Source organism: Engystomops pustulosus, chromosome 4, assembly GCF_040894005.1.
Source record: "Engystomops pustulosus chromosome 4, aEngPut4.maternal, whole genome shotgun sequence".
Taxonomy (NCBI): Eukaryota; Metazoa; Chordata; class Amphibia; order Anura; family Leptodactylidae; genus Engystomops; species Engystomops pustulosus.
This window is the reverse complement of record NC_092414.1, coordinates 201,511,913-201,525,301: the sequence shown is the minus strand read 5'-3', so window position 1 is coordinate 201,525,301 and position 13,389 is coordinate 201,511,913. Positions and strand designations below refer to the sequence as shown.

Below are 13,389 nucleotides of genomic sequence, written 5' to 3'. Positions count from 1 at the left end.
TGTTTTTAAGGGGGATCACTTATTACAATTAAAAAAAATCATTAAAGCATCAAGTTGAGCTTTAACCTTTCAATACATTTTACGAGCATTAAAATCACTCTGCATTTTTGTCAATCTTTCCAGCTGTCTTTGCAGGTTTTATATCTAGTTGTCTCAGATTTGGTGGCTGGAGACCAGCTGTTTTGATGTCTCCGATACACCGCACTCAGAAAGTAGAGTAAATTCTGCCCCATAATTCTCTCCCACGCAGAAGCACCAGAGTAAGACATTACAGATACGTAGTGAGCTGCATCAATGTGAATAAATTCCTTGGGGTGGGATAGAGATTTACAATGTCGCTCCAGCAGCTAAATGGATTTAACACTTGCTTGAAAGCTTATAATGCGCCATACACAATTCTGTGTACATTCGCTGGGTGATTTTGGAGCTGGTAGATATCCCTTAAACCTTTCCATGAATTTATCTGGGAGACAAATCCCTAATGGTTGCAGCTTTGTTCCATGTGTTTACAGCCTCTCGCTTTTATAAGAAAATCTGCAGGTCTAGCAGTCCACAGCGAGCTGGCAGTGGTATCCTCCTGCAGGGTAATTATAGGCGCAGCTATTTTCCCTCTTCAATAGAAATCTGATGCCAGACTGTCCATTTGGGCCAACGACCAAAAGAAAAGATTGGAGTGTCCAGTAAGTGCCATATCAAGTACTTACATGATTAAGTGGAATATTATATTCTGCTCTTTCTCTTCTATGGTTACTAAAATACTATACAACTAAATACTATAAAAAATATATTCACACGTTATATACACTCAGCGGCCACTTTATTAGGTACACCATGCTAGTAACGTGTTGGACCCCCTTTTGCCTTCAGAACTGCCTCAATTCTTCGTGGCATAGATACAACAAGGTGCTGGAAGCATTCCTCAGAGATTTTGGTCCATATTGACATGATGGCATCACACAGTTGCCGCAGATTTGTCGGCTGCACATCCATGATGCGAATCTCCCGTTCCACCACATCCCAAAGATGCTCTATTGGATTGAGATCTGGTGACTGTGGAGGCCATTTGAGTACAGTGAACTCATTGTCATGTTCAAGAAACCAGTCTGAGATGATTCCAGCTTTATGACATGGCGCATTATCCTGCTGAAAGTAGCCATCAGATGTTGGGTACATTGTGGTCATAAAGGGATGGACATGGTCAGCAACAATACTCAGGTAGGCTGTGGCATTGCGATGCTCAATTGGTACCAAGGGACCCAAAGAGTGCCAAGAAAATATTCCCCACACCATGACACCACCACCACCAGCCTGAACCGTTGATACAAGGCAGGATGGATCCATGCTTTCATGTTGTTGATGCCAAATTCTGACCCTACCATCCGAATGTCGCAGCAGAAATCGAGACTCATCAGACCAGGCAACGTTTTTCCAATCTTCTACTGTCCAATTTCGATGAGCTTGTGCAAATTGTAGCCTCAGTTTCCTGTTCTTAGCTGAAAGGAGTGGCACCCGGTGTGGTCTTCTGCTGCTGTAGCCCATCTGCCTCAAAGTTCGACGTACTGTGCGTTCAGAGATGCTCTTCTGCCTACCTTGGTTGTAACAGGTGGCGATTTGAGTCACTGTTGCCTTTCTATCAGCTCGAACCAGTCTGCCCATTCTCCTCTGACCTCTGGCATCAACAAGGCATTTCCACCGACAGAACTGCCGCTCACTGGATGTTTTTTCTTTTTCGGACCATTCTCTGTAAACCCTAGAGATGGTTGTGCGTGAAAATCCCAGTAGATCAGCAGTTTCTGAAATACTCAGACTAGCCCTTCTGGCACCAACAACCATGCCACGTTCAAAGGCACTCAAATCACCTTTCTTCCCCATACTGATGTTCAGTTTGAATTGCAGGAGATTGTCTTGACCATGTCTACAAGCCTAAATGCACTGAGTTGCTGCCATGTGATTGGCTGATTAGAAATTAAGTGTTAACGAGCAGTTGGACAGGTGTACCTAATAAAGTGGCCGGAGAGTGTATATAGATTCTTCTTCCTCCATATATGAGACCCAAAAGTGTAAAAGATTCACATATATTTTGAAACTAATAACACAATGGGAAACTAAAGTAGGTATAAACAGAACATAATAGACATAGCATGAGAGTTTTGGAGGTAGCACCCCTGCCCTCTGCCTAAAGACCTTTGAGATAAAAGAACAACAGTATTATAGTTGGCAGAACCCCCCAACAAAGTGGGGAGAGCGCTCCAGTAAAGAATTTCCAATATGCCTGATAGTCCCTAATTTTCTCTCAAAATTACTGTTAATTACAGCTTAAATTTATGGAAGCCCCTAGGTGGTGTAAGTCTAAGAAGCATGAGAGTGACAAAGTCTCCTCCACTTTATGAAGAGCAGAGCATTTTATCCCAGCGTTATGCAGATTTAGGATAAAAGCCCAGTGGTGGTAAAAAATTAAAAAATTACTTTCGCTTCTCAACCTATCAGTCTTCAACCCTTGGTGACCAACGACCACCATATTGAAACTAGAACCATAGTCATCCGAGCTGCAGAATTGGATCTTTAGTCCATAAGAACTTTTTAATACCCATGGGTGAAACAATCATCAAAACTATGGTCTTGTTTCTGTCCGGCTCTGAGGTTGTGGATCCTCTGAACCACTGCGGACAATGAAACAAGCCAACACATGGGACCGGAGTCTAAGTGGTACCCAGTTTTCACCAGAGCCCGCCGCAATGCGAGTTGGACTTGCTGTGGTGTGGTACCACCATGTCGTTCTGCGGTGGCAGCCAAGGTCGAAGTACAGGAATGGTAGTCAATCTCATAGTCGGGGGCAGGCAGGAGGTCAATACGGGCAGCACAGGGTCAGAGTCGGGGATGTAGCAACAGGTCAGGGCAGGCGGCAGAGGAACATAGTCTGGAATGGAACTGGGGTTACAACAGGAAATCTCAAAAACAGCACAAGGCATCAGGCACAGCTTTGTCTAAGGCATGAGGCACGAAGATATGGCAGGGAGTGCAGGAAGAGGCAGGCTTATATGGAATTCTGAAAATGACCAGCGCCAATTAATGGCGCGCTTGCCCTTTAAATCTAGAGAAGCTAGCGCGCATGAGCCTTAGGAGTTGAGAAGGCGTGTGCACGGTGGATGGAGCCAAGACAGGAGCCAGGACAAGTAAAATGCGCAGGTGACGCGCCAGTGGGAGCAGAGGGGCATGGGTGACCTCCTGTGACAGTTATATTTCTTCCTTTAAACATATATACTAAGGCCTCCTTTCAGAGCTCACGTTTTAATGACATTTGAGGTCCATTTCTGGTGAAAAAACTGCCCTAGTTGCAAAATTTGGGCAGGAATAGGACCTGACTTGAGTTCTTTGGCTCAGGCAGTTACCTTACACAAAAGGCTGTAGAAACAATAGACAAATGTGAACCCCTAGAAATTCATGAAGTCCTGTGCCAGATGTTGTTTCATTCCTAGCACATGGCTTAAAGAACATCTTCCACCAGGGTGAAGGATTGAAGACAAAGCACACTGACATACTGGTGTGTGCCCCCTCTGGGCTGATCTATTCTTCTTTTAGCTACTTATGCCCTGGTTTTTACACAAAAAGGCTTTTAAAATTATTCATTAAGGCTGAGGGGCTTCCGGCTTCATAGGTACCTGGAGCACCTCAGGCTCATTTGCATCATTTTTGAAGGCATAAGAAGCTAAAAGAAGAGCAGATCCTGCCAGTGGGGGCACACACCAGTATGTCAGTGTGCTTGGTTTACAGTTCTTCATCCTGATGGAAGATGTCCTTTAAGCCCTAGTTTGTCACAGCAACTGAGGCTCAGAGAAAATATGGTGCATCCTTACTCTGTGTAGTCTACGTTAACACCATCTATAAGTTTGCTTACTTACTTTAGAACAAAATGTGGTGCAATTGTAGTGGTTTTTACCTCATCTAAATCCAAACCCCTCTTCCAATAGGCCACGTACCTAACAAACGATGTGCAAATTTATTTTTGTAGATACCACCAATTTTGTAAATGCACCTTGAATTGTAAGTTTTCCAAATGCCCATGAAACTACTGTACATGGGGCTTTAATAGCAACTACATTGATCCCTCTTTTCTGTTTTTTCCATCATAGCCAAACTCCAACCCCTTACATGAATATTTATTATATATGTTTTTTTTATTGAGGTCAATTACATGTCTATAGAGGCTATTTAGATTGTGGATGATGGAAATACACAATAGTCCCACATGCCTTCCAGGTAATCCACTATGTTATCATATTTAAGTAGAACCTCTAACTACTTAATGAAGCTTATGCTAATGAAATTACCAGCAAGGATTTATATATAGCAATGCAAATGATTTCCAATCTAATCTGTAAAACAAATTGATACAAATTAGGATTGTTTGCAAATACTGTGAAATCTACAAACCATCTAACTCCTAGTTGATTTACATGTAATTCTAGCTCGGCGACAGATGGAGTAAATATATTTTTGTACACAGATCTCAATGTAGAAGAGGCCCCATCCATTTTTCTGCAAACCACTGCCCTTTACAAATTAAGTAATACAGGCGAACCCCGAATTGACAACAAAGCATTATTGCAGACACCTTCGATATAACTCTAATAATTGATTTTTGAAGACTCAGAAGTGAAGTTCAGTAAGTCACCATTATCCAGAGGTCCATCTCTAACTAGATGATGTCTCTAAGTTGTGTGCCCTTAAAGTGTAATTTATATTCAAGTGGGTCATTAAAATAGAAGGTAATATGTAATTCGCTTTTATTTAAAATTTAGCCCCACTTGGTTGAAACATTTTCTGGACATACATTATAATGATGCATTAAAATGCTACTGGCCCTTTGATCAGTCCATTGATTTTTGTCCCTCTAGAGGAGTCACAGGACAGAAGATGGCCGCCGGTCACATGTTCACATCACATGACCTGCACCTGCCTGGTCATGCGATCATCACTATGTGTGGCTGTAGTCTGTTGCTTGTGTTAGTTGTAACTAGCAGGTTTGTTTTTGTCTAATCTATGACTGCAAGTGGGCTGGGAGGTGGCATGACTTGCCTATTACAAAAAGATTGTTGGTGGCCTGGTGGCCACAGTATATTTTCCAGATGGACCAAGTGAAAAGCATGATGAGGTTAAAAGGTTCTTATAGAAATCATATCTGTAATATGTACTCTGTATAATGTGCAGTTTGGCTGTGTATAATGCAGGGGGTGCTAGATTCATGGTTTGTGGTGCCCATTCTTCATGAATCTGGCACTCCCTGCACTGCCCAGACAGAGTGCACCACTTTTTGTTTAGTGCACCTTTAACAAAACCCTTTCTGTTAGACTTTGCATGATGAATGTGGCGCACAGTCCAACTGTGCACCGGAACACGACTTTCAGTGCAAAAATTTGTGAAGCATGAAAAATAGTGCAGCCACAACACAAAGCGGGGTTGTACGTCAGAAACGTGGTGCAGCCATTTTCCAAATACCTGTGCAGCAGTTTTCACCTAAAAGAACGTGCAAAGTCCGACCGAAAATTGGCGCATGTTCGCTAGTAAATGTGTCCCAATATGTTTGAAATGGGAAATAAATGACTCCTGGGTGTATAGGATACTAAGAGTTGCTAAGACGGTGGGTAGATGATAATGTCCTTGGGAAACTAAACTCTATGAGATAAAACTCATGAAGAGTTTGTGTGAGACTTCATCTCTGAGGGAAACTATAGTTGGAGTGGGGTTTGGGAAACTCAAGCATATAGCTGGAAAATGGTTATCCTGTGACTTGAATAGTTTAGTTGTGGAACCTTAAAACAAAGTGAATCACAGGAAGCACCAGGAGGCATCACTGGAGCTATAAAGAGATTGTTGGTGACCTGGAGGCACAACATGGTAATATTTTCCTAAAGGACCAAGCGAGAAGCATTATTAGGTTAAAATGTTCTTATGGAGAGCAGATAGTGGGCTTGGACATGAAATAAGTGACTCACAGGCACATTGGCTAGTAAGAGTTGCTAAAGTGGCAGGTGGTTGAGAATGTCCTTGGAAAACTCAACTTTGCAAGATGAAACTTGTGAAGAGGTTGTGTGAGAATTTAATCTCTGAGGGAGACTATAACTGGAGCAAGAAGCTGTAGAAAACTCCAGCATATGGTTGGAGATTGGTTATCCTTGACTTGGATAGTGTAGGGGATCGCAGGAGGGACTAGTGCTGGAGCTCTTGATGTTAGAGTGAAGTGTAAGCAATGGAACACTCCAACAATTTAATATGAAAAAAAATAATGGCCACTCAAAATCCTATTATAAATATTTCCAGATCAGAAAGTTCTAATTAAATTTGAAGAACATCAAAGAAGAGTTCAAAGTGTCCTGAGTATTTATGAAACCTGAATTGCACTTATATTTCATGTTTTTTTTTTTTCATGTGATCTATCTTTTTAGAGAAAATCTAAAATAAAATATCTTTATGCAAATCGGGTTTTCTCTGCAGGGTAGTGCGGGCGCGTGTCTACTGGCGCACCTGTTTCTCTGGAAGATGTCAATCTTTGTGTTTGTGCTGATTTGTGTCACACTAATTTCAATGGACCCATGCATATGAACATGTTTTTCTTGGATCCATAAGGAGGCTGTAAAGAAAAAAATCAGAGCAGGTTCTATTTATGGTTTGGAAGTATGGTAGTAGTGGTGGCGGTGGTGGGGGGAAGCAAACAAAACAATAGATGGCATACAGATGACAGAGGGGGTGGGGTATTCTGTTCGACGTTCTTATTCGCAAATCACTTTATAGGTAACACAACCATGTGACCCTTCAAATACATAGTGACATTATTTAACGACCTTTGATTTTTTGGAGATCTCTCAAAAAGGTCTTACTGTGGGGTGGGAGCAGGAAAATGTGATTATTTTTTAACTCTTTTTCTTAGGATTTTCCTTCCTTTTAATGTAGGTCACGGTTTGAAACTTGGGAGGAAAGAAAATTATTACAAATCAGCTAGGCACAGAAATGAATCATAAGAATAGAGTATCATTAGATCACAAGGCGGTAGATTGTGTCGATTATTGGGATTCATTTCTATGCGTAATTTGCACATTTCATTTTGTTCTGCCAATATGAAGATTTCTACATCTATGGATATTCGTCGCCTATCTCCATTGTCATGAGCTCCTGCGCCGTTTAGAAGTTTCTAGGTGAATGAATCCTAATTAATTTGTCTGTGGAAGAGGCCGACTATTTACAGTATTATAAATCTGCCAAGAGGAAAGAACTGTTGTTTTTGTTCAGGTGGAAGGAATCCTCTCGTAAGCCGCATGAACTCAATGGATATTCAATCAATGAAGGAAACAGGAATTAAAATCTAGTTTTCTAGTAAAATAAACACCAATCAGCCAGAACATTCAGTTAATGAGGGGGGGGGGACGTATTGGAAGATGATGTGTTGGATGCAGAAAAAAGGGCAACTGTAAGGATCGTGACTATTTCTATAGGCCATATTCTGATATCTAAAATACTGGGACAAAGTATCTCATCAATGTCAGATCTTATGGTAGGTTTCTGGGATGCAGGAGTCAGTATCCAACCAAAAGTGGTCTAAGGAAGGGCAACCGGATCATGAGTGTCCAAGGTTCAGTGAATTTTTTTGGCAGGAAAAGGCTACCCCCTCTGCTCCAATCCTTCAGAAGTGCTACTGCAGCACCAATTTCCAACAAATGTACTTTTGCCTATGATACGATAGTGTCGGAACAAGCATTGTATTGTATCTTGCCATCTATTTGGGCCTGCTACGTCACAACCTGATCTGGATGTCCGTGCTATGTCTTGGACCAGATACCAAAATATATAATTACAGGTCTAGAGTAGTCCATAATTCTTTGGATCAACGGTCTTATGGCAGCTTAAAATGGGCTTAACAATGTTCGGAAGGTGACTTAGAAGTGGTTTTCTTATACTTTGCCCTTGTGTGAGCAGAGCACTTAATTTTGGCCCCTGCACATACAGGTTACAGTTTTATTTCCAGATCCTCAGGATCAATCAATGTGCAGGCAAAAATTGTATTCATTCCAAACCCAAGAGTAACCGTGTTATGTATTTGCCGGCTTTCTACACCAGAATTTATGTAAGCGCTAAATGGCTTTATGGTTGTCGATTATATCAACTGCGTAAGTGCATAACACTGACCAGGACTCCTGTGTATCCCCATTATACCCTGCATCGTGGCCAACAGTAACTTTTATGGAGCAGGAGTTTTTCGAAATTTCTTTTATTGTCGATTTATCATTTCTACACTTAGAGATGTGTATTGAGGTCAAGTTCTCAGGGGTAAAGTATAACAGTTAACACATTTACTTAGGTGTTTAGCAAGTGGCTAAAAATAAATGTGCACTGTAACAGAAACGGGGACTAAATATATTTCCGCTCTAAATCTCTTCATATCAGAAATACTCATATGTGTGTTTCAAATTCCAGCTCATGGCTTTCCATTGGTCGAGATGAGCCACTACTTTAAACACTACAAGGCAATGCCAGTGGATAGAAAATATTTAGTTTTAAAATAATAAATGTGGGTCTATGTGTATGAGAGTTTATTGTATTTCCATGAATCCAGTAACTCCAGGGTACCATAATGTGAGCAAGCAGGAAATTATACTTACCTAGTTCTATCTCCCGTTCCGCGTTGCGGCAGTTATCTGTTGCCGATAACACCTGACCATTGTGTAATTGGCCAGGGGCCAATAAGAGGCCTCAGCGGACCCTGTGATGGGATCCTGTGATGGGATCCTGCGATCCCAACTCTTCCGGCCTGTCCGAGAGTGCCAAGAAACAGGCGATTACAGCAAACCTGAGAACAATCTTGGTAAGAACATTCTATTTTTTCCGCCTACACCTGCCATGGTTTTTAAAGATTCCAAGAAAGCCCTTATAATGGGAAATAAGATTTTTTGCTTAAAAAATTGTACAATGATTACATTATAGTTGTAATTATTTTTTTATTTTTCAGGTACAGAACATTTCACAGTCAATGGAAGTCCTAGATCTGAGAACATTTCGAGATCTACAGTATTTGCGAAACACAGAGTCATTAATGAAAGTTCTGGATACAAAGTTGAGGGCCACGGATGCGCAGAGAAGTATCAATGCTAAAAGTTTTCAGGTAAATTGCAAAATCATTTTTGCTCCCAATACACTTCTGAAGCGTTGAATTGAGATATCCATCCAACACATTTGCACTATGGTCAAATCTGACCCTTGCAGTTAGATAGAATGCTAAAATAGATTGGACTTAATAGTCCTGCCTCATTATTCAGCCAAACCTAATATGATACTATGATTTTATGTATATGAAGGCAGTTGTGACACAAATTTCAGGTAGAGAAGAGGCGGCCATGTTACATTTAACCTTACTTTCCACATGGACAAGTATTGTCAGAGTTGCCTGAATTTCGTTCTCTCTATGCAAACTGTGCTTGCTCCCGGTGGAGTATCTAAAAAGTTACCTGTCATAAATACTAGTGTTTTACCGATAGATTTACATTTTATTTGGCTGTTCTGAGCTGGACAACTCTCCGACTTCAATCATGACATTGAATTGCATGCCTTCCCGATATGAGAAGCAAATTAGAAGAGAAGAAACCATTTAAGGCCCTCCCAATATGTGGTCGTAGCCTAAAAGAACTTGCTTTTTGTTCTCTAATACATAAATTTTTTGAACATAGTATAGAAAAATTATTCAAAAAGTTGACAACGTTGACAAAGCTGGCAAATTATCTCATGAGCAGCATCTTACATGATTGAGGATTAGTGTTGAGTGGACCCAAACCTCTAAACCCAAATTTCAGCCAGAAGTTTTGGTTTAACGCTCGGCTCACCAATACCCTCCGGCCATAACCACCTGTGACTGATTGTGGGTGTGAACTCTTTAAATGCCGTCGACACATGCCGCCATATGAAGGGTCTGCACCTCCCTATTGAGGATCCTTTAAATCTTTCTTGACATATGATGATATTGAAGTATTTTTTTTTTTTGCCCCAGTGACAAGTTTTTTTGCTGTAATGGGACCAAGAATAAAGCTTCAGAGGTCTTAGGGGGCAGAGGGGTCCATCTTTAACTATGGGTCATCTGTAAGTCGGGTGTCCTTAAGTAGGGGGCCGCCTATATAAGGAGTTCAGAACACTTTTATATCGAGGCAAACTTTGTGCACATCACAAAATGAGTAACTGGCTTCTAACTATTGAAAATGGGTTCCTGTACTCTCTCTCTCATAATGAATATTCCCACAATTAGACTGCTAGCTATCATGACCGGATTGATAATATTTTTGGAAATTTTTAGTCTACATTGAAGTTGTGATTCTTCTACTATATATTGTAGTTTTATTTTTAAGTAATACGATTTCCTGAACTTCTCTCTGACCTCACAATGTCCCTACTCCCACTCAAGGCATTTTGCCACAGCCGAAATACTTAATCAATTTTCAGGATTATTAAATTTGTGCAGCTCCAGCAGGACTGTATCTGGCTGCATTTCATGATTTAGAGTAAGAAGGCGGCTGGCAGCTTAGGAGCTCAAATTCCTTAATGTACATCGGAAACTAGGGGATGCAAATAGCACCAAACTACTTGCTCATTTACCTGCGAGTGAACTCACAGTTAATACCATGTATTTATATTGCAGCAGTAAAACCAATGGAGCTCATAACGTCTTGCTCGAAATACGACCTAGGCTAAAAAAAGTTCACTGTATGGTATTTCCAAGTTTCCATGAGCTGGTATATCGCACCTCCCATCTAATACAGATCCATGATAACCCTAGAAAATAGTTTGTAAAATAGAATTCACAGTTTCATGATGATTTAAGAAGGTGCCTGCTCTGAATGCTTGTTGAGCAGATAAAAAGTTTTTAGAGTTCTCTTCCCAGTTGGGTCAATACCTTTGTCCATAAGTGCTATGACAGTAGTGGTGTTGGAATTCTATACTGTATTAAGGCATTTATGACAACATTTTGTGAGCCAGTTGAAGGAGATTGTCCTTTTTCCCCATAAGGGGATATGAAATGCCCCTTTTGGGGCGTAATCTATCTTTTCTAGACTCCACATTCTTTTCCCAAATTACCAGGAAGATGTCTTAGAGCCTGGTGGATGTGGGATAATTTTGTTGGCTTCCTGGGATATCGGGAGGTCTTAACTTTTACAGGAGTCTTCCCATAGTTCACAGAAAATTGGCAAGTATTTCTATAGGTATATATAAGAAATTATTTAGCTAAATTTTTACAAAACTGGCCAACTGCCTACCTCTTTCCTGACTGCAGATAACAAGGCAGAGAAAGGTAACCATGTTGGATGTTAGCATGTTCAATCTTTTTGACTTGAGAAGATCTACCACATTCAAATAAGTCTTCCATAAGCTTACTCCATCCTCCTGAAGAAAACAAGCACATTCATCTAGCATGAGCACGAGTGTCCATGCTAAAACGGGAGGACTAGCTATTAGTTGAAATCTTGTTTATCCAACTGATATCGAAAGTACATGGTCAGCTCTAAAGATGTAGACCACATCTATATCAATAAGAAATCTGTAACATAAAGACCTAGCATGTGAGACTTCTATGAAGTCCATTGGCTGTATTTATTGTAGATATATAGATGATGATAGACAAAATGATACTTTACTGTAATTGTAAATAATGATTCCGGAAACTTCTAGTCCACTGCTTTCTCTAGACAAGGAGAAACGCTAATTCACTTCCATTTGTTTCAGTCCATTTATTTTGACCTTTCTGGCATGGAGCTGACACAATGGTTTCCCATCATGTCAATGTCTTTAAAGATTGTTACATGCATCTATTATCTCCCTTCCATTCTGGCACTTGATTTGTTGTTCAGGAGTCTCATGATTTAATACAGGTCATTTACAGTAGTAGGAAGGAGCGGAGATGCAAAATCTTGGCTTTGTGTCTTTTCTTACTCTAATGGAGGGATGTAGCATCTTTTACAGAGGTCAATCCCCTATCATAGTACTGGTTCGGTTCCAGTTGCATAATGTCTTTTTTTCCAGTAATTAATATTGATGGCTTACCTTTAGAATAGGCCGTCAATGTCTGATTGTTGGCTCAATCAGCTGTTAAGCCCCATGGAGCAAGAGGGAGTTGGCTCCATGTCGTGTATACTGGGTGGATGATGTTTCTACAGCTGGGACTCTCATTATGTTCTCCATTTGTCATGGTAGTAGTTACATCTTTTGCCCACCACAGAGAGCATAGAGCCAACTGATACCAGCTCCAGCATGGAAATACATTTTTTGGATCAACAACTTATTGCTTTTCCGTGCTGTGCAACATTATATATTTTTTGTCAGAATATGATTTGACAGTGAGTGGCCTACACAAATTACCTTAATGAACAGACTATCATATGAGCAATGCCCCCTCTACCACAACTGATGAAGAAAGATCAGGCATGTTGAAGTTGAGCACACCCATCTCTCAATGAAGATCAGCCACTCCTAGAGGTGTTTTACATCATTTATTCACTTTTTCCTGCCTGGCGCTGGATGCAAGATTTAAATGTACAACCCCTGGGGATTTTTGATACAAACATCCTCCTGCTCACTCTTCTGACCACTAGGAATTTCCTTTTAACCTAATTTCTGCAACAAATCAGTACGATGTTTGAAGTTTTGGAGGTTGGGTATTAGACAGATAGTCCAGGGAAGGGCATTCCAGAGAATTGGTGCAGCTCAGAAGAAAGTGAATGAGAGGCTCAAATTAAAAAAGAGAATAATTTAAGATCACTGGCAAATTGAAGAGCATGGGGTTGGGCAATAGAAAGAGATGAAAGAGGAGAGGTAGTAAGGGGCGGCACTGTGCCGAGCTTTGTTGATGTGGATGATCACACCCCAACCCTGTAAAAGTGAAAGGAATCTCTGTCTTACATGTGTATGGTGCTTCCTTACTGAGGTATTCAGGGGGATTTTCAGTCCCCCAATCATTGTGGATTTAGAGGTCAGATCACAACAATGTCATAGGTATCCCATAGAAGGTATAAACGTCTTTGATTAAAAAATGGACATTAATCATAATTGGGGCTAAGGAAAGACTGTACTTCAAAATTAGTTTTGCTCCTAATTCTCTATGACATTTATATAATTTCTCCTCTTCTAATAAATAATTCAAGTGTTGAGTCGTCGATGTCTGTGATTGTTTGGTATGGTGGTAGTCAATGCAATTTGGGTGCTTAATGCACTCAATCTTTAAGCGGCTCCATACTGACTAATTGCGACAATAAAGCCATTGACGGGTGTTTGGTGGAGGACGCGTACACACTCCAGGTGTGTCTAGACAACAACTGAGATCATAGACTCAATAACATTGCAACGGCCGTGTAGGACATATCT

General features: G+C 40.7%; 1 protein-coding gene across 2 annotated transcripts in view; it reads left to right on the top strand.

The window, feature by feature from the left end:
• The window catches only part of OLFM2 (olfactomedin 2), a 188,233-nt gene that overhangs the window by 127,825 nt on the left and 47,019 nt on the right, over nucleotides 1-13,389 (top strand). For both annotated transcript variants that reach the window (XM_072149429.1, XM_072149430.1), the window contains exon 3: nucleotides 8,999-9,151. In XM_072149429.1, the coding sequence (XP_072005530.1) occupies nucleotides 8,999-9,151 (153 nt within the window). The remainder of the gene's footprint in view (nucleotides 1-8,998; nucleotides 9,152-13,389) is intronic.